The sequence below is a fragment of the Salmo salar genome, chromosome 10, assembly GCF_965601325.2.
Source record: "Salmo salar chromosome 10, fSalSal1, whole genome shotgun sequence".
NCBI classification, from domain to species: Eukaryota; Metazoa; Chordata; class Actinopteri; order Salmoniformes; family Salmonidae; genus Salmo; species Salmo salar.
This window is the reverse complement of record NC_138300.1, coordinates 73,781,312-73,803,623: the sequence shown is the minus strand read 5'-3', so window position 1 is coordinate 73,803,623 and position 22,312 is coordinate 73,781,312. Positions and strand designations below refer to the sequence as shown.

Below are 22,312 nucleotides of genomic sequence, written 5' to 3'. Positions count from 1 at the left end.
GACAGAGGAAGCCCTAGACGCATCATGACATCGCATGCCATCTTGGCTATATTTTGCCCTGTCGTTGATGACACTTCATAGAGTCCCATGAATTCTTCCATTGGTTGTAGATCTGCATCTACAAAGCACAAACATATTGAATCCTGCTCAACTCCTGATATATCCTGGTTGCCATCAAACATATTGACTCCTGCTCAACTCCTGATATATCTTGGGTGCCATCAATGATAAGTGTGAACCGGACCACTGGCATTGATGTTATTTCTGACACAATTTCTTTGATGATTGTATTTCCCACCAGCTTCAAAATGTAATTTTGCATTTGGGGACTGGTGAAATCAAAGTGATTTCAGCCAGGTGGTCAGCTCTGCATTGCCCTCTGCCTTGTACTTTAGAAGCTGGCTGAAGTTCCCACACTCCTTATCAACGCCTCAAAAAGCATGACCTTGCCGTGCCAAGTACATCACACCCCCAACAATCTTCAGAAGATTTCTCCTCGCTTGTTGCTGCTGTCTTTCATGTTCAAGTGAAAGTTGCACATTAACAGGCTTTGGCTCCTGAATCTGAGTCATCACAGCTAATTTGTGACACTGGCTATCTTTATGCGCACTAAATTTCTCCAGTACCGCCTTCCAATTTTGAAAGCCAGTCTTGACTGAAAGCTGAATCTGCTTTTGACACAAGCTTAGACTTTTGTGTTGCAAAGTATTTAGCACAACAAAACAGAGGACCCCTTTTAAGGAGGGGCTGTAATGGAGCAAAGTATAATCTTTAAACCATTTCTCCTGAAAGTAGAGTGTCCTATTTGATAGGGAATCCCACCGTACCTTCTCCGCTGTGTAATACGGTTTCTGAGCTGGTCACGGATGCACCTCAGCCACGCTCAAGGTACTAAATTATATCATAACCGCCATCGATAAAAGATTGTACTGTGCAGCCATCTTCATCAACCTGGCCAAGACTTTCGATTCTGTCAATCATCGTATTCTTATCGGCAGACTCAACAGCCTTGGTTTCTCAAATGACTGCCTCGCCTGGTTCACCAACTACTTCTCAGACAGAGTTCAGTGTGTCAAATCGGAGGGCCTGTTGTCCAGACCTCTGGCAGTCTCTATGGGGGTACCACAGGGTTCAATTCTCGGGCCGACTCTTTTCTCGGTATATATCAATGATGTCACTCTTGCTGTGGGTGATTCCCTGATCCACCTCTATGCAGACGACACCATTCTGTATACATCTGGCCCTTCTTTGGACATTGTGTTAACAAACCTCCAGACGAGCTTCAATGCCATACAACACTCCTTCCATGGCCTCCAACTGCTCTTAAACACTAGTAAAACAAAATGCCCGCACCGGCCCGCCCGACTAGCATCACTACTCTGGACAGTTCTGACTTAGAATATGTGGACAACTACAAATACCTAGGTATCTGGCTAGCCTGTAAACTCTCATTCCAGACTCATATTAAACATCTCCAATCCAAAATTAAATCTAGAATCGGCTTTCTATTCCGCAACAAAGCCTCTTTCCCTCACTGACTATCCTACCGATCCTCGACTTTGCCGATGTTGTTTACAAAGTAGCCTCCAACACTCTACTCAGCAAACTGGATGCAGTCTATCACAGTGCCATCCGTTTTGTCACCAAAGCCCCATATACCACCCACCACTCTGACCTGTATGCTCTAATCGGCTGGCCCTCGCTACATATTCGTCGCCAGACCCACAGGCTTCGGGTAATCTAGAAGTCTTTGCTAGGTAAAGCTCCGCCTTATCTCTGCTCACTGGTCACCATAACAACACCCACCCTTAGCACGCGCTCCAGCAGGTATATCTCCCTGGTCATCCCCAAAGCCAATATTCTTTATATCAATATATTGGGGAGGGACATTTTGAGCATATTTGATGGGGATGTTCCCCCCTAATATATATTATAATTACAGCCCTGCTTGAGACATAAATAAAAAGATGGGAAGGAAGTTGTGTTGGGGAGAGAGTTTAGTTATAGACTAGACTGGTAGGGGTTGGGTGTGTAGGCGGCTCGGGTTTGCTGAAATGTGATAAAGAGGATGTCTTAAAGAGTTGTCTCAAAAGTTGTCTTTGTACTTTATTTGTAAGAGTTGTTCATTTGTTAGGCTATTGGTTATAGGTGTATAGTCAATTGATCAATAATATAATAGCACTCTTAACTAAAATGTTTATTTTTCATTTACAATATGTAGAATCTATGAGAATAGAAAGGTTCTGAACTTTTGTGAAACTTAACAGCACAGTTGAGAAATATATGGCAAATCGAAATCAAAACGGGATGGTGTTCAGAGATAGATGGGAGGGGTTGAGTGGAGCTGAAGGATGGGACTAAAAAACAAACAAAAGATAACAATTGTAAAATATACTGTGTCCCCCCACTTCTAAAACCAAAGTTGAGCCCCTGGACACACATGCACACAGAAATCAGAAACACAGACAGCCACATCATATTTAGCTTACCTTGCTTGCACTAAATAGTTTTTGGTATCTTTAGTTGTCACTGTATTAGACTTGGCAGGGGTTATTTCATGAAGTTGAAATGTTGAAGTTGAAATGGTGCTGGAATAGTGGAGTCAGCTCCAGTTTTCTTTGCGACTAGCGGTAACTCTCTGTAGTTCTAAATCAATAGTTGTTTAGTGGTCTGAAAATGTCGGAAACGTTAACTTGCTTGACTATGCTCTAGGTCATGTAATTGTTTGTTATTGTACATGCAATATGCTTTGTGGACTTCACTGGACAGAGTTTGCTATCCGGTTTTGTGATAAAACAAAGGTGTGGTTGAATTTATTCTGCCACTGTGTCTTCTTATTATCTCGGCGTTTAGATAATGGTCGCAAGGCATATGAATTAACAGGTTATAGATCAAACAAGCAATTATCACAACACATAGGTTGTGTGTGTGGGGGGGCTTTCCCAGTAATTTGACCCACGAACTGGGGTTTACATTTTAGTTAGGTGGGGGTTAAGTGCCTTGCTCAAAGGCACATTGACAGAATTTTCACTAAGTAATCTCGGGGGGCTCGAACAAACGACCTTCCGGTTACTGGCCCAACGCTTTTTTTGCTAGTCTACCTGGTTGAATTTCCCCCAGAAATACGTTGTGTTTCTTGCTGTTCCTTTTACCTTGAATCACCCATGTCAATCAGCAATCAGAGGAACGTTAACCAATCGTTGCCTGTGGGGTGACGCTACCACTGGCACAGTAGGCTATTTAAAAGCCAGTTTGCGGTCAGAGCGCACGGACCATCATTACATGAGAAGATGGAGACTTTCAGGTATCTGTTTTGAACGTATGAAAAGTTTATGCTACCATACCATGTTTGCAACTATGTATCTTTAATTGTTTTTGAATATATTTTACGTCTGGAACGAAATAGTGGATATGCAAACGGCACTTAGCTTGCTGCTCGTAAAAGCACCTGCCTTGCCAAGAATGGGGGACACTTGGAACCACAACATCAGCTCTTATAACCGGTCCTCTACGGACCCAGACCGCTTCAGCAGCCTTGAGGACATAGATGTGACCGCCGACGGCAGTCCAGCGCTTCGAATCATGATATCAATCGTGTATTCTGTGGTTTGCGCAGCGGGTTTGGTGGGGAATTTGTTAGTCGTTTTCTTAATGAAAGTGAGACGAGGAAGAAAAAGGTCCACCATACACTTTTTTGTTCTTAATCTGGCCATGACGGACTTCCAGTTTGTCCTGACCCTGCCTTTCTGGGCGGTGGACACCGCTCTGGACTTCAGCTGGCCGTTTGGGAACGCGATGTGCAAGATCATTCTCTCTGTCACTGTTATGAACATGTACGCGAGTGTGTTCTTCCTCACTGCTATGAGTGTCACGCGCTACTGGTCCGTTGCCTCGGCTCTAAAGGACCGGACTAGACACAGATATTGTTCGGTGAGATGGGTAAGCGCAGTGCTCTGGGTCTCTGCCACTGTGGCCACCGCGCCAACGGCTATTTTCTCCAATATGACAAACATCGCTGGGGAGAAGCTCTGCCTTTTGCGGTTCCCGGAGGGCCAGCACTGGCTGGCTTTATATCACTTACAAAAAATTATAATTGCCTTTGTTTTCCCCATGCTCATAGTAACAATTTGCTATTTGATGCTCCTACGATTCGTTCGCCTGAGGAGTATGAACAATAACCATCCTAAACGGAGTAACAGAGTCACTAAATCCGTCACCATTGTGGTTCTTTCATTCTTTTTGTGTTGGATGCCAAATCACGCCATCACTTTCTGGGGCGTCCTGGTCAAATTTAATGTGGTGAACTGGGACAAATCTTACTATATGGTTCACACCTATGTTTTCCCTGTGACCGTGTGCCTGGCACATGCCAATAGTTGCTTGAACCCATTTTTATATTGTCTCATGCGAAGAGAGTTCAGGAAAATGCTGAAGGATTTATTCTGGCGGGTTTCCTCACCTGTAAACAGCTGCCAAACACGTCCATTTTCTGCAACTCTAAAAGCCTCTGTCCACGGTGACACCCAAATACCTTTGAATGTCATAGACACCGACCTCTGTCAACTATCCATTGTAAATGGGCAATGTGACGCATTAGCGGAGGACAGCCAACCATAAAGGTAACTTAATGCGTAAAACCAGAGCTCTAAGCCGCTTCGTAAAACAATTCGTTTTTTTTACTGTTCAAAAGAGTCAAATATTACGAAATGTATTATCCTCGACTCAATGCATAGGACTAAGATGAAAACATGAACTTTTCTTAATTAACAGTATTTAAGTTTACAAATGATGATATTATATCATGTAGCCTACCAAATTGCGCATAAGATGCCAGCTGCGCCAAGCAAATATTTGTCCCTCTGTGACTTCAAAGTAATTTCTACCCATGTACATAGCGTACTACCGAACATAATTTAAGTTTAGGCCTACTTGGGGATCTATTTAATCTGTATCGCGGAAGTTCAGCGTTACAGCTTGATTGATATTTTTAAGGCAATATTCCCGCATTAGCAGACTGCATTCATAGTAAACGCAGTATATGTCGTCTCAATCGGAAATTACCTTTTCATTTTTGTTGCAGAATGTAATACAGATGATTGAAAGGCCCTTGACCTTGCTAAATCAATGCTATATTGTCGTTACATTGCGCTTTTGGACAGTTTTTAAATCGAACAAAAACGTTGGCTACTGCCTGAACGCCTGGTGTGATTTCCATAGCTATTGGTTGTAGTAGGTGTGTAAGTGTGGTATAGTAAGTGTGGTGTAGGCCTAGGTGTATTTTGAGACAAATATTGTTATTTCCATTTTGCAAAGTAAAATGCAAGTGTCAAATTATTTTCAGTAATTCAAAGTATTTCATTAACAGATGCTTTTAAACTTTGTGACTAGGGATGAATATTTTCCCTGAAACTTTCCAACTTTCAGTACCGGGAATACTTCATATGTATGTATCCATTGAGTCCCGGAAAGTACGTAAAAAATCGGAAGTGCCCAATTCAAAGCGTTTAAAACCAAGATATGGCCACTATGCCAGGGTTCTCCCCAAATAATAATGACTCCTGGCGCTGTGCCACCTTGTCGACTGGGCTGCACCACTATGTAAAGATTTCAGAGAAAATGAAACTGATATTTAGTAATGAACTATCTTTGATCGCCAATGACACTGTTGTGAATTAAATTCCATAAATTCCGAGCATTATCATGTTCCTCAATTAATGTAGTGCATATCTCGACACAGAGCGCGCTCAGGACGCACAGAGCGCACCCCGAGTACAGCGTTGTCAAATCATGCAAACTTGCTAAGCTTGTTAACTTCCTTCAACGAATGACTTAATATATTCTATATTTGGCTAAATCGAGTTGATGATTATACAGATAGGATATCAGGTCATTAATAACAGGGAGATTTAAGAGTAGAAATAGTTTAAAATATCAAGGAATCTTAACAGGGACCAACTCTAAAAATATCCATATCTACTTTCATATGGTCTGTTGATCACGCATACCGAAGCTCCCATCTGGGCAGGAACTATACAGTAGAATTTTCACTCATGCCTCTCTGAATTGTTAACAGACTGTGACAGAGATGCCAATATAGGGATTTGTGCAAAGGCCTATCAAATGTGTGACTGTCTGGAGAGCCACAATGACAGCTCAAATAGGCACACGTTATTTTACTATTGTACGGGTTTCCTGTAGGGCAGAGCTCTCCTTCCTGGAGAGCCACCATCCTGTATGTGTTCACTTCAAACCTAATCTAGCACACCTGATTCTAATAATTATCTAGTTGATAAGAATCAGATTAGTTACAATTGGAGTTGGAGTGAAAACCTTTAAAGGAGGGTAGCGGTGTCAATTATGTGTGTGCTTTGAATTTATGGCAACTTTCTGTGAAGTAAATACCTAGGCTAAAGGCTTCCATGTGACAACCTGTTTGGATAATGTGTTTTGAAAAAAATCGCTAATCTGCATGTTGTGTATTTTGTGGAATTTTATTAGTGCGACATTGGAACATTTTTATAGGCTACTTTCCCAGGTCTTGTCATTACATTTTTTCTGGAAATATAAAGAGGGTAAACAGGTTACACATGTTGTGACTGTAGCCTATGTCTATTCCAAGGATTTATATAGTCTATACACTAGATTACTATTTTGGTGGCGCTGTGTTGTAGCCACTGTTCCTCCAGCTTGGAACTCCCACACGTTGTAAAAAAATATTTTGGAAGCTATAGCAATGCATTAATGTCTACGTTTTGTTTTTGCCACATTTATTCTATTACAGACAACTTGATGCATTAAAGTATACATTTTTTGAGATTGCTAATGTTGCTGTCCCCACTACAACAACAAAAAAATACGATCCCCAAGACACCGATCTTTGGGATCGGTGTCCCGCCCACGAGATGGTTGAGCTAACGTAGGCTAATGCGATTAGCATGAGGTTGTAAGTAACAAGAACATTTCCCAGGACATAGACATATCTGATATTGGCAGAAAGCTTAAATTCTTGTTAATCTAACTGCACTGTCCAATTTACAGTAACCATTACAGTGAAAGAATACCATGCTATTGTTTGAGAAGAGTGCACCATTTTGAACATGAAAACTTATTAATAAACAAATTGGGCATATTTGGGCACTGGTTTAAAAAAGCATTAACAGAAATGCAATGGTTCATTGGATCAGTCTAAAGCGTTGCACATGCACTGCTGCCATCTAGTGTACAAAATCTAAATTGCACCTGGACTGGAATAATACATTATGGCCTTTCTCTTGCATTTCAAATGCAATGTACAACATTTTTTTCAAAATAACGGTTGGCTTTGTCTTTGTTTTATCCTTTATCAGAGCTATTGTGATATATTCTCCTACATTCCTTTCACATTTACACAAACTTCAAAGTGTTTCCTATCAAATGGTACCAAGAATATGCATATCCTTGCTTCAGGGCCTGTAATTGTGTCCTGGAAACATTTAATTGCAATACTGTATAATTACATTAATTCCTGTGGAGGACTGCTCCTACTGGGGAGTGCCAATATGGCCAACCGATGGCTTCAAAGCCTCTCAATAGCCAGGGTTTATGAACATCATTGGCTTATTTTATTATGAACTACAAGGAGACCTTTGGAAACATGTGTGATGTAAATATTATAAAAGTTTCTGTGACTCATGCCTGTGAAATACATGTACTCTTCACTAAACAAATGTAACGACTGATATGTCAACCAATACATTTGCACAATACAATTATTTCTCATGGCCATTGTTTGTCTCATTTAGCAGTGATGTTAACAAGTTTGGCACTAAACAAAAATAAGTGGAAAATCATCAACACAATAAAAACTATACATTTTGGAAAAACGGCAGTGCCAAGAGTAAGACAGAACTGGCAGGAGTTAATATACGATAAGTGAATTTGTCCAAATACTTATGACTTCTTCAAAAGGAGGGACTAGATACATAAGGTGCTTTCATTTCTGAATAGTAAAAGCAGTGGTGTAAAGTACTTTTAAGTAAAAATACTTTAAAGTACTTCTTATGTAGTTTTTATGGGGATATGTACTTTACTATTTATATTTTTGACTACTTTTACTTCACTACATTCCTAAAGAACATTATGCACTTTTTACTCCATACATTTCCCCTGACACCCAAAAGTGCTCGTTACATTTTGAATGCTTAGTAGGACAGAAAATGGTTCAATTCTCACACTAATAAAAACTTCCCTGGTCATCCCTACTGCCTCTGATCTGGCAGACTCACTTAACACAAATGCTTTGTTTTTAAATGATGTCTGAGTGTTGGAGTGTGACCCTGGCTATCCGTAAATAAAAGAAAATTCTCTGGTTTGCTTAAATTATTTTACATTATTCATATTTTTACTTTTACTTTTGATACTTAAGTATATTTTAGCAATTACATTTACTTTTGACACTTAAGTATATTTAAAACAAAAATACTTTTAGACTTTTGCTCAAGTAATATTTTACTGGGTGACATTTACTTTTACTTGAGTCATTTTCTATTAAGGCGTCTTTACTTTTACTCAAGTATGAGAATTGAGTACTTTTTCCACCACTAGGTAAAAAGAGATGTATTAAAATACCCGCAAATACACGGTGACATTCTGTATTGTCACCTTATATGAAATATTTTATCTCAAATCCAAAATGCTGGAGTATAGTCAAATTAAGTGTAGCTCTTAACCCAGTATGTCCACTGAGGGGGCACTATAGTCAATAAATAATTCATTGAATCTCAACGTGTACTTGACAAGACCAAGGGAATTATTGGGCTATACATGATGTGTTATGAATATTCTAAAATAAAATAAAAAGCAAGTCACAACAGGTTATTTCCAGTTTCAACCCACATCGGTGTTGTTTTCCAAGTTAAGGTTATCCTGATCTCCTTACAAATTACTTCACATTTTATAACCCTTATTATAACCTGTCAATCTCTACAAAGTCAAACGCCATAACCGTAATAATCTACCACACACCAGTTTACCTGCCTCTATCGATTCCCTTTAGACAGAATCACTGAAAGGGTCTACATGGCTGAGGGGCGATAAATGATATGCCATAGAAATCCCTATGGTATTTGTGAAATGGAGGGATGGGGGAGATCATGAAACTATTGACAACCTTTTATGAGATTATTAAGGGCCATAAGAGATCCTCAGGGATACACACACTATTGTACTGCTCAAGGCACATTACTGTAACATCACTGTGTACACACTCAGTGTACCAAGTCCACTGAAATGTCTCTATAGGTTTCAATTTCATAGCTCATTTACTCCAAGTCTGAATATGCTAGTTTGCATTGCCTAGGAGAAAACAATACTCAGTGGAAAGGCAAATGCAAGATGGTAGCCAATCAGTCTGTCCGTTTGTATGTGTGATCCTTGAGATCAGAGTTTAAGAGTTATGTTTTAATGACACTGATCCTGTTTACAGAAGCAAATACTTTTTATGTGAAGGTGGATGCTGTATTTAACAACTATTATTTTTAGATCTCAGCCTCTATTTTACGAAATTTACTTCTACAAACATTTCGGATTGAGAAGGAATTTATTTTTTATACACCTTTCTGGAGTTGGAGCTCACCGAGTCAGGAGCGTCTGTCTGCCCGCAAGGCCTGCTACGCGAGCGCAGGTGCGCACTGAAGGCTAGGAGCGGAGAAGCACTTATCAGATTGGAAAACCTGATGCACTGTGGGCGGTGAGAAAATGTAGGTTGTTCTTCACAACGTCTACTGGTCGTTGCACACCTGTGCTGAAAGAAATACCTATAAAAACCGGCATTAGGTATATGTTACTGTGCCTGCTCTTTACTCAATGCCATCCTGGATTAAATAGGCTGAATGATCAATGGTTAAGTGAATTATCTTCGCCTTATGCCCTACAATTTGTAAACACTCCGAAGAGACCATCATGTCAATACCACCAGGAACTTGGTCTCTCTCTGCAATTACATTTCTACCACTCTCAAACGCAACTGGACCTACACTTGATGGCATACTTCCAAAATCTCAAACTATTGAATTAATTTTTTTCTGTGTCGAAAGACTCAGTTCGTTTTATTGACAATGGTGCTGCTCCACCAAGTCCTCACGCATTGGGCAACTGAGATATATTGTTATGCTTTTATTGTTGATCTCTGGTAAAGTGCAACCAAACCCTGGGCCGATAGATACTATGCAATCTCTACCGACTCCCTATGATTTTAAAAACAGAGCAGGTTTTGGCCTCTTGCATGTTAATGTCAGAAGTCTATTTCCAAAAATAGACATGATAAGAATATGGGCCAAAACGACAAATGCAGGTGTAATGGTTTTATCAGAAACTTGGCTAAATAAATCTGTGTCAAATAACTCGATATCTATTGATGGATACACGGTTCTTAGAACGGATCGGATAAGTAAAGGAGGAGGGGTTGCAATTTATGTTAAATCCGAGTTTAACACCTCTGAAATTCTCTCGATTACCAAAGTCAAACATTTTTAATTGCTTGCGGTTAAAGTGAACGTATATAAGGACTCCCACATCGCTGTAGTCGGCTGCTACAGACCGCCCTCAGCTTCGGGAGACGCAGATCTTTCTGATGTCCTGCACAAGCTAAATGACTCTGAATTCATTATTTTAGGAGATTTGAACTGGGACATGCTTACATCTGTATCGGACTCTTTTAAAGAACTGTGTGACTCTCTGAATCTCGCTCAATTAATTCATGCGCCTACAAGACCGAATCCCTGACCACCTAACAAATCAGCGCTATTGGACATTATTTTAACGAATACCCCTTACAAATACACATCAACCGGGATATTCTGTAATGATGTCAGTGATCACTGTGCAATTGCTTGTGTTAGAAATACAAAAATGTCCAAAGCCAAACCCCGGTATATTTTTAAAAGACATTTTAGACAGTTTGATGAGCAAGCGTTCTTACATGATCTGTACCATACTATTGACAGAGTAAGTCTGATTCTTGATGTTAACACTGCCTGGGACTATTTTTATATGACATTTGTGTCGATTTGTGATAAGCATGCCTCTGTGAAGAAATTTAGAATCAGTGGAAGGGACAATCCCTGGTTTTCAGATAACTTGGCAGAATCAATTAGAAAGAGAAATATCTAGCTCAAGCTAGACATACAAATGCTCCTGTTGACTGGGCCTCCTTCTGAGCACTAAGAAACAAATGCACAGGATTGATCAGGAAGTCCAAATCAGATTACTATTTAAATGCAGAGAACCTAAACAACCCTACCAAGTTCAGGAAGCTAATCAAATCAGTGTCAGGTTCTAATGTATCCTCCGGCCTTCCTGGCCATTTAATGATGGATTCTAATGAAGTGAAGGATAAAGCCAATATTGTAGGGTTTTTTAACAAGCACTTCATATCTGCTGGTTCAGTTTTTGATAATGGTGGGGCCCAGGCCTCTAATGTAAGCTCGGTTATAGTCAATTATGATATAGGCCCTCTTGTGAAGCGTTTTACCTTTGAGCCTGTTTCTTATACTGAGGTCTATAAAGCACTAAAGGCTATAGACACTAAAAAATCTGCAGGTCCAGACCCCTACCTCTTAAAGATAGCATATGATATTATTACTAAACCTGTGACTCACATTTTCAACTTGGGTCTCTTGACCAATTCCATACCCAGCATTTGGAAATCAGCGTATGTCCTCCCACTGCTAAAGGGAGGTGATCCCTCAGATACTAATAACTATCGTCCTATCTCCTAACTCCCTATCCTGGCCAAAGTCTGTGAATCCCTAGTGAACTCACAGTTGAAACACTTCTTAATTGAAAAGAACATACTGAGCGGGGTTCAGTCTGGCTTTAGATCTGGCCACAGCACCACAGCTGCAGCTATGGCAGTGCAAATGACATCATTTATGCACTTGATAAACAGCAACATTGTGCTGCTCTGTTTGTGGATTTATCAATGGCCTTTGATTCAGTTGACCATGAATTGTTGCTAGCTAGACTCAGAAACATTGGTCTCAGTGAAGGGGCAGTAAATTGGTTTGGAACTATCTTTCTGTCATAATTGTGTATGTAGGTGGCAGGGAAGTAGGGCGCAGGAGAAACCAAATTGGTTAAACTGGAGTATTTAATGACAAAAACAAACTCCAAAACCAAAGTACAAAATAACATGGGTAAAAATAACCCGTTGCACACCGATACAAAATACACACGTAACATAACATCACAAACAATCACCGACAAGGACATGAGGGGAAACAGAGGGTTAAATACACATGTAATTAATGGGATTGGAAACAGGTGCGTAGGAAGACAAGACAAAACCAATGGAAAATGAAAAACTGATCAATGATGGCTAGAAGACCTGTGACGTCGACTGCCGAGCACCACCCGAGGAAGGAGGGGCATCGACTTCGGCACTTTCTGACAGAACAAAATGTTTATATACTGACAATCACAAGTCTAGCTTTTTTGAGATTAGTAGAGGTGTGCCCCAGGGTTCCATTTTAGCTCCTGTGTTCTCAATTTCTATTAATGATTTGGGAAATGGGATGCAACCGGCAAAATTACATCTATATGCAGATGATACAGTCATATATTAATGTGCTCCTTCTCTGGTTCAGGCTGTTGAAGAGCTCCAGACTGCTTTTCAGTCACTGCAGGCCTCCCTCAACCACCATTGCACATAGTACCAAATGATAGGTTGGACCTCACTTTATATGCGCAGAAAGATACATTTGTATGTGTTCATCTACAAAGCCCTTTTGGGTAAATTCCCTCTTTACCTCTGTAGTCTGGTCTCCTTCACCACCAGTAGTTACCATATCCAGTCTGCTAGGTGGTTGCTACTTAAAGTCCCCAGGACATTCACAGTAGTAGGCAAGACTGCCTTCTCTTCTTGTGCACCAGATGCATGGAATAGTCTACAATCCATGCTTCATCTAGATATGTTAGTGCCACGAAATGAATTTAAAATATTGATGGGAGACTCTGTTACAGAGGAGTGTAAATGCTTTTTTCTAGGCTGGATCATATTGTTGTATGTGTCACACCCTGTTCTGTTTCACCTGTCCTCATTATTGTCTCCACCCCCTCCAGGTGTCACTTGTCTTCCCCAGTGTATTTATCCCTGTGTTTCCTGTCTCTCTGTGCCAGTTTGTCTTGTATGTTCCAAGTCAACCAGCGGTTTTCCCATACTCCTGCCTTTGCTATTCTCTTTTTTCTAGTCCTCCTGGTTGTGACCCTTGCCTGTTCTGGACTCTGTACCGGTCTGCCTGACCACGAGCCTTTCTGCTACTCTGTACCTCCTGAACTCTGATCTGGTTTTGACCTTTTGCCTGTTCACGACTATTCTCTTGCCTACATTATTCTCTTGCTTACATTGTAAGACTCCAACCATCTGCCTCCTGTGTCTGCATCTGGATCTTGCCTTGTGTCATGATAGTATGTTTTAATTATGTAATGCATTGATTGTTGCTGCCTTCTTGGCCAGGTCTTCCTTGAAAAAAGAGACTCTGGGTCTCAATGGGCTTTTCCTGGTTAAATAAAGTTGAAATACAAAATATATATATTGTAAGGCAAATAAATTATATTGGCAATAAAACATGTTTACCATTTACTCAGCTGTATTCACAATTGAAAAAGGAAAATCTAAGTAAAAAATGGCTATAGTTGTACAATAATAGTAACTGAAGCCATTTCTTATCTGCCTTTATTTTCAGCAATTTGTGAAAGTTAACTTTACAGACATATTACCTAATAAGATTAGGTAAACAGTTGCAATACTGACCTCTTTCTGCCTCAAGTTAATGTATCTGTTTGGGTGGTTATGAAATCCAAACACACCTAAATTCAGCAAAAAAAAAGAAACGCCCCTTTTTCAGGACCCGGTCTTTCAAAGATAATTCGTAAAAATCCGAATAACTTCACAGATCTTCATTGTAAAGGGTTTAAACACTGTTTCCCATGCTTGTTCAATGAACCATAAACAATTAATGAACATGCATCTGTGGAACGGTCGTTAAGACACGGTAGGCAATTAAGGTCACAGTTATGAAAACTTAGGACACTAAAGAGGCCTTTCTACTGACTCTGAAAAACACCAAAAGAAAGTTGCCCAGGGTCCCTGCTCATCTGCATGAACGTGCCTTAGGCATGCTGCAAGGAGGCATGAGGATTGCAGATGTGGCCAGGGCAATAAATTATAATGTCCGTACTGTGAGACGCCTAAGACAGCGTTACAAGGTGACAGGATGGACAGCTGATCATCCTCGCAGTGGCAGACCACGTGTAACAACACCTGCACAGGATCGGTACATTCGAACATCACACCTGTGGGACAGGTACAGGATGGCAACAACAACTGCCAGTTACACCAGGATGCACAATCCCTCCATCAGTGCTCAGACTGTCCGCAACAGGCTGAGAGAAGCTGGACTGAGGGCTTGTAGGCCTGTTGTAAGGCAGGTCCTCACCAGACATCACCGGCAACAATGTCGCCTACAGGCACAAACCCACCGTTGCTGGACCAGACAGGACTGGCAAAAAGTGCTCTTCTCTGACAAGTCGCGGTTTTGTCTCACCAGGGGTGATGGTCGGACTCGCATTTATCGGCAAAGGAATGAGCGTTACACCGAGCCCTGTACTCTGGAGCGAGATCGATTTGGAGGTGGAGGGTCCGTCATGGTCTGGGGCAGTGTGTCACAGCGTCATCGGACTGAGCTTGTTGTCATTGCAGGCAATCTCAACGCTGTGCGTTACAGGGAAGACATCCTCCTCCCTCATGTGGTACCCTTCCTGCAGGCTCATCCTGACATGACCCTCCAGCATGACAATGCCACCAGCCATACTGCTCATTCTGTGCATGATTTCCTGCAAGACAGGAATGTCAGTGTTCTGCCATGGCCAGCGAAGAGCCCGGATCGCAATCCCATTGAGCACGTCTGGGACCTGAGTGGGGTAACATCTCACAGCAAGAACTGTCAAATCTGGTGCAGTCCATGAGGAGATGCACTGCAGTACTTAATGCAGCTGGAGGCCACACCAGATACTGACTGTTACTTTTGATTTTGACCCCCCCCCCCCCTTTGTTCAGGGACACATTATTCCCTTTCTGTTAGTCACATGTCTGTGGAACTTGTTCAGTGTATGTCTCAGTTGTTGAATCTTATGTTCATACAAATATTTACACAGTGAGAGGACATTTCTTTTTTGCTGAGTTTATAATATAGTTAGCCACAAGATTTCATCACAATACAAATCTATGTTTGCTTAATCTCAGTTAACCCAGAACTAAAGTCTTGGGTAATTGGTCAGATGCTCGATTAAATTCTGGGTCCATACATGTTAAGAGAAGAGAGAGAATGAGGATCGGAACTGGAACAAAGAGCTCCAACCTCCCTCTTTGCAAGTTTGTGGGCCAAATGTCTCCTCCCCTTCCTTAAATCGAAAGATGCTAACACCTGCAAAATTGTGATTTGTCCAAAACACTTGAACTAATGCTGCTCGTTATCTCACACATCACGTTGTATCAAATGAAATCTACAATACCATTTATGTTTACGTCAGAGCCGGCAGGAAAACGTGTGGCGAAACAGCATTTGCCTGAGTACTTTTCAATGTCTGGTGAAAGCGTTTTCCAGACATATTCTTAGTTCATGTCATAGAAAACATAAAAAAATGTCTAGCATCAGAAAAGAAAGCAGGTGTTATTTATTGGACAAGTTGACATATAGTACCTTCCCCAATTTCAGCCCATTTGTTTTATATAGTGAATACAACCCTGTCCACGGGATTTCACGCATTAATCCCCATGGTCGATGTGACAGGTGGATTCACTTGTCAGTCACAGGGGTCTCTTAGCTACAGCGGTCAACAACTACATTTGCACCAGCTCCTCTCCTTCCTGCCTGGTTGCCTGCGAACACACATTTTCATGGAAAACAAGGTATGTGTTGAAGGGACACTTCGGGGTTTTGGCTATGAGGCCCTTTATCTACTTCCCCAGAGTCAAATGAACTCATGGATACCATTTTTATGTTTCTTCATCCAGTATGAAGAAAGTTAAGAGGTACTTTCACAAGCCAATGCTAACTAGTGTTAGCTCAGTGCCTGGAAGTCTATGGGTATCTGCTAGCATAAAATGGTATCCACAAGTTCACCTGACTCTGGGGAAGTAGATAAAGGGCCAGATTGCAAAATCCTGAAGTATCCCTTTATTAAAGCAGTTTAGTCGTCCTCTAAAATTATCTAGAATGATCCGATCTGTAGCTAGCTAACAAAACTACAAATGTAATTTAAGTAGCTTAGCTAGATAGCTAACATTACCTAGCTAGGTTGATGCAATCATGCCACCAGGAGTTAATGTTAAGAATTTAGACTCTCTAACCAGGTATACATCCAACCTTTTTATGTGGGTAAAGTACATGTCGGTTTAAAAAAATGCTATGAAAGGCCTTATGGAAACATAATTTTTCGGTAAACTTTACAATTCTCGAGAAAACAAAATACTTTAACCAAGGTCGGATCTTTTTGTGTTGCTAAAATTAATAATGTGAGAAATGTCGATGGAAGCACTTTTATGAGGAAATATTTATTTAAGAACCATCATATCGAAGTAAACTTGGAGTCACGTGATTACATGTTGTGTGGTCCTCCCATTACGACGCCCCAGGAAAGCATGCAGTTTATTAGGCTACAGATTAAATAAATTACAATGAACTTCACAGGGTGGTGAAAGTGCAAGGTGATGAGCTTGATGCTCGTTCCAATAAATATCAAGGGTTTTATTCGAGTGACATGACCGTCGATGCTTGGTGGCCGTTTGACAAATAAAAATTATCTTGCTCTTTAGTCCATAATAATCTCATCATGTATCTTCCGCTGCTGGCTCGAGCGCAAGGATACCAGAGTGAGCACACTCACTACATGTATATAACACATTTATTTTAAGAAAACCATCAGCAGAGTTGAAAATGCAATGGAAACCCATTTAACTTTTGTTTTTTATTCAGTACATTTGGGAATTTAACTGTATAAGGTTTCTTTATGTGCACTATGTCATCACACACAGTCTTTTATCTGCAACAAGTCAATTTGATGGAAACATCTCTGGTGGGAAAATCTAGATTTCCATCCAATTGGCGATATGTGCATATTAAAAACAATATGCACATAACGCCAATTGGATGGAAATCTAGATTCTTAATAAATGTTTTTGGCACAGAATAAAGAAGATGAAACGATCTGTTGCTGCTACCAAAGGCCAAGGGATTCTGAGGTTCTTGAAAATGTAAGTCAGCCAGTGTGTTGATCCAGTAATGTTGGAATATTATTTTATTTCCACTGCTGGTGATTATTCACAATTGTTTGTGGTGAAAATGTCACTGTCTTAAAAGTAAAACATCTACAAATTCCACCACAGAGCAGTTTACACAGACAATATGAACACGTTTGTCCAACCATAACAGATAAATGGCTAATACAGAAAGAAACAATTTATGGATTCTAGCACTACCATCTTTTACAAATACAGACAGGCAGCCATCATGGCATCAGTTTTTTTCAACTAGCTAGTGCATAGTGTCACCTACTGATATGAACTGGTAATGCAGGTTTGGTTAGAATATAGTACAACAGAATAAGTGGCATTCAATAAAATCTACTTCATGAAAAGGGGGATATTATTTTCAATGAAAATGTTGAAACTAGTTGATTTAATGATTGAATATATGGATTTGACAGGCAATCAGTTCCTACAGTGAGTGCCAGAGAACCAACCATCTGGTGGGCCAGATGGAGGCCAGGACAATAACACAAGGTTAATGGTTTTATGATTTACACATAACATTTTTTTGTTGCATGCGAAGTCACTTGGGCTCCCGAGTGGCGCAGCGGTCTAAGGCACTGCGAAGAGGTGTCACTACAGTCCCTGGTTCAAATCCAGGCTGTATCACATCTGGCTGTGATTGGGAGTCCCATAGCGAGGTGCACAATAGGCCAGGGTAGGCCGTCATTGTAAATAAGAATTTGTTTTTAACTGACTTGCCTAATTAAATAAAGGTTCAATAAAAAAAGTGTAACAAAGCCTACTGTGTAAAGCAGTGTTCCCTAATTGGTGGCAGGCTGACAAATTTTATTTGGACACCCAAGTTTTCTGAGCATATTTTTTTTTGTTATTTGCTGGACATAATAGACTAAAAGGAAATCAGCTCCAAGTGATTTTAATTTAAGAAATGTATTGATCTTTTTTATCTGTATATGACATCAAAAGTGTAATTATTGAAAGATAATTTCATCACACTTCTCTCTTTCAATTATAGTTGCTAGTTTTTGATTTAATACTTACAGTATTTTCCATACTTTTTATGATTCATAAAATCTATTTCTTTCAAAAAGCACTTAAATGGTTCTACGTCTGCAGGATTAAAATGTAACCCTGCCTTACATAAAGCTCACAGAATGAATTTCAGAAGAGCACTGCAGTCAGATGAACAAATAATAGGTTGTGACAAAATTAAAATAGTTTTCCACATTGAAACCTGTGTCTTTTTTATTTTTAAAAGTACACTGCTTAAAACTTCTTCAGGATCGGTGTCCAGTCCACGGGACAGTTGAACTAATGTAGGCTAATGTGATTAGCATGAGGTTGTAAGTAACAAGAAGAAAATGTCCCAGGACATAGACATATCTGATATTGGCAGAAAGCTTAAATTCTTGTTAATTGGCTAGGGGGCAGTATTTTCACGGCCGGATGAAAAACGTACCCAATTTAAACAGGTTACTACTCTGTCCCAGAAACTATAATATGCATATTATTAGTAGATTTGGATAGAAAACACTCTGAAGTTTCTAAAACTGTTTGAATGGTGTCTGTGAGTATAACAGAACTCATATGGCAGGCAAAAACCTGAGAAAAAGTCAAGCAGGAAGTGGGAAGTCTGGTGCTTGTAGTCCTTTCAAGTGATTGCTTTGACTGTATACAGTGACTTAGGGTTCATTTTGCACTTCCTAAAGCTTCCACTAGATGTCAGCAGTCTTTAGAACGGTGTTTGAAGATTCTATGGTGAATTTGAAGGGAATACCAGCTGTGGTAAACTGGTGTCCCATTTTAACCTGTTGGGGATAGGGGGTATTTGCACGGCTGGATAAAAAAACGTACCCGATTTAATCTGGTTACTACACCTGCCCAGTAACTAGAATATGCATATAATTATTGGCTTTAGATAGAAAACACCCTAAAGTTTCTAAAACTGTTTGAATGGTGTCTGTGAGTATAACAGAACTCATATGGCAGGCCAAAACCTGAGAAGATTTCAAGCAGGAAGTGGCCTGTCTGAGAAGTAGTGTTTCATCTTGGCTCTTTTTATTGAAGACTCAGGATCTGTGCAATAACGTGACACTTCCTACGTCTTCCATAGGGTCTCAGAGCCCGGGAAAACGTTGAACGATATCGAGGCAGGCTCTGGCTGAAACACTTTATCGCTTTTGGCAAGTGGCCACTCAGAGTACTATGGGCTTAGGCGCGTGCCCGCTTCGACCGAATGATTTCTTTTCCTTTGTCTGTTTATCTAAACGCAGATTCCCGGTCGGAATATTATCGCTTTTTTATGAGAAAAATGGCATAAAAATTGATTTTAAACAGCGGTTGACATGCTTCGAAGTACGGTAATGGAATATTTAGAATTCTTTTGTCACGAATTGCGCCATGCTCGTCACCCTTATTTAGCCTTTAAGATAGTGTCTAGAACGCACGAACAAAACGCCGCTGTTTGGATATAACGATGGATTATATTGGACCAAACCAACATTTGTTATTGAAGTAGAAGTCCTGGGAGTGCATTCTGACGAAGACAACAAAGGTAAGAACATTTTTCTTATAGTAAATCTGACTTTGATGAGTGCTAAACCTGCTGGGTGTCTAAATAGCTAGCCCTGTGATGCCGGGCTATCTACTGAGAATATTGCAAAATGTGCTTTCACCGAAAAGCTATTTTAAAATCGGACATATCGAGTGCATAGAGGAGTTCTGTATCTATAATTCTTAAAATAATTGTTATGCTTTTTGTGAACGTTTATCGTGAGTAATTTAGTAAATTCACCGGCAGTGTTCGGTGGGAATGCTAGTCACATGCTAGTCACATGCTAATGTAAAAAGCTGGTTTTTGATATAAATATGAACTTGATTGAACAAAACATGCATGTATTGTATAACATAATGTCCTAGGGTTGTCATCTGATGAAGATCATCAAAGGTTAGTGCTACATTTAGCTGTGGTTTGGGTTTATGTGACATTATATGCTGGCTTGAAAAATGGGTGTCTGATTATTTCTGGCTGGGTAGTCTGCTGACATAATGTAATGTTTTGCTTTCGTTGTAAAGCCTTTTTAAAATCGGACAGTGTGGTTAGATTAACGAGAGTCTTATCTTTAAAATGGTGTAAAATAGTCATATTTTTTAGAAATTGAAGTAATAGCATATCTAAGGATTTGCATAACGCGCCACAGGATTCAACTGGGTGTTGAGTAGGTGGGACGCAAGCGTCCCACCTAGCCCATAGAGGATAAGGCATGGGCTCAAGTCACGCGCAATGACTTGGGAGTGAGCTGAGTTCATATTCACTCCTAAAGAGAACGGATAGGTCCGGTTGGAATTTTATTCAAGGTATATGATAAACACAACCTAAAGATTGATTCTATACATCATTTGACATGTTTCTACAAACTGTAGTATAACTTTTTTGACTTTTCGTCTGGACTAAGTAAGCACGCGCGTAGTGGATTTGGATAGTGAACCTAACGCGCGAACAAAATGGATTATTTGGAAATAAATATGAACTTTATCGAACATTTATTGTGGAGCTGGGATTCCTGTGAGTGCCTTCTGATGAAGATAATCAAAGGTAAGTGAATATTTATAATGTAATTTCTTAGTTTTATTGACTCCAAGATGGCGGGTTTCTGTTTGCTAGTTGTTAGTGTCATCTGGGCTGTACTCAGATTATTGCAAATTGTGCTTTCGCCGTGAACCTTTTTTGAAATCGGACAAAGCGATTACATTTAGGAGAAGTGTATCTATAATTCTGTGCATAACACTTCTATATTGATCAATGTTTACGATGAGAATTTACGTACTGTGTGCTCATTGTGCTGATTTACCGACAGGTTTGGAGGGAAAACATTTCTCAACATTACGCGCCAATGTAAAATGCTGTTTTTGGATATAAATATGAACATTATCGAGCAAAACATACATGTATTGTGTAACATAATGTCCTAGGAGTGTCATCTGATGAAGATCGTCAAAGGTTAGTGCTTCATTTAGCTGTGTTTTGGGTTTTTGTGATGCATCTAGTTGCTTGGAAAATGGCTGTGTGGTGTTTCTTGTGAAGTTTATGTCCTAACATAATCTAATTTTATGCTTTCGCAGTAAAGCCTTTTTGAAATCGGACAATGTGGTTAGATTAACGAGAAGTGTATCTTTAAAATGGTGTAAAATAGTTGATTGTTTGAGAAAATGGAATTATGAGATTTTAGCTGTTTTAAATTTGGCGCTCTGATTTTCCACTGGCTGTTGTCAAAATCAATCCCGTTAACGGGATGAGAACGGGAAGGGGTCCCATAGAGGTTAATCTAACTGCACTGTCCAATTTCCCTGTGGCTCAGTTGGTAGTGCATGGTGTTTGCAACGCCAGCATGGTGTGTGCAACGCCAGGGTTGTGGGTTCGATTCCCACAGGGGGCCAGTACAAACAAAATGCATGAAATGGTATGAAATGTATGCACTCACTACTGTAAGTTGCTCTGGATAAGAGCGTCTGCTAAATGACTAAAATGTAAAAAATGTAATTTACAGTAGCTATTACAGTGAAATAATACCATGCTATTGTTTGAGGAGAGTGCACAATTTTGAACATGAAAAGTTATGAATAAACAAATTAGGCATATTTGGGCAGTCTTGACACAAAATGTTGAACAGAAATGCAATGGTTCATTGGATCAGTCTAAAGGTTGCACATATACTGCTGCCATCTAGTGGCCAAAATCTAAATTGCAGCTGGGCTGGAAAAATGCATCATGGCCTTTCTCTTGCATTTCAAAGATGATGGTTAAAAAAAATACAAAAGAACGGTTGGTTTTTTTCTTTGTATTATCTTTTACCAGATGTATTGTGTTATATTCTCCTACATTCCTTTCACATTTGGTCCCGTGTGGCTCAGTTGGTAGAGCATGGTGTTTGCAACGCCAGGGTTGTGGGTTCAATTCCCACTGGGGACAAGTACGGGGGGAAAAATGTATGAAATGTATGCATTTAC

General features: G+C 40.1%; 1 protein-coding gene and 1 non-coding gene across 2 annotated transcripts; both read left to right on the top strand.

Annotated features, from left to right (window-relative positions):
- Nucleotides 1-3,271: 3,271 nt before the first annotated feature.
- LOC106560756 (relaxin-3 receptor 1-like) lies at nucleotides 3,272-8,358 on the top strand. Its single transcript, XM_014123974.2, has one exon. The coding sequence runs from the start codon at nucleotides 3,412-3,414 to the stop codon at nucleotides 4,615-4,617; it is 1,206 nt and encodes a 401-aa protein (XP_013979449.1). The 5' UTR covers nucleotides 3,272-3,411; the 3' UTR covers nucleotides 4,618-8,358.
- Nucleotides 8,359-22,200: 13,842 nt separating this feature from the next.
- trnaa-ugc (transfer RNA alanine (anticodon UGC)) lies at nucleotides 22,201-22,274 on the top strand. Its single transcript has one exon. It is a non-coding gene; the product is annotated as a tRNA-Ala (tRNA).
- The last annotated feature ends 38 nt before the right edge of the window (nucleotides 22,275-22,312 follow it).

Excerpts from the sequence above, each read along its gene's own strand:
- LOC106560756 (XM_014123974.2), top strand. The coding sequence starts at position 3,412 with ATGCAAACGGCACTTAGCTTGCTGCTCGTAAAAGCACCTGCCTTGCCA.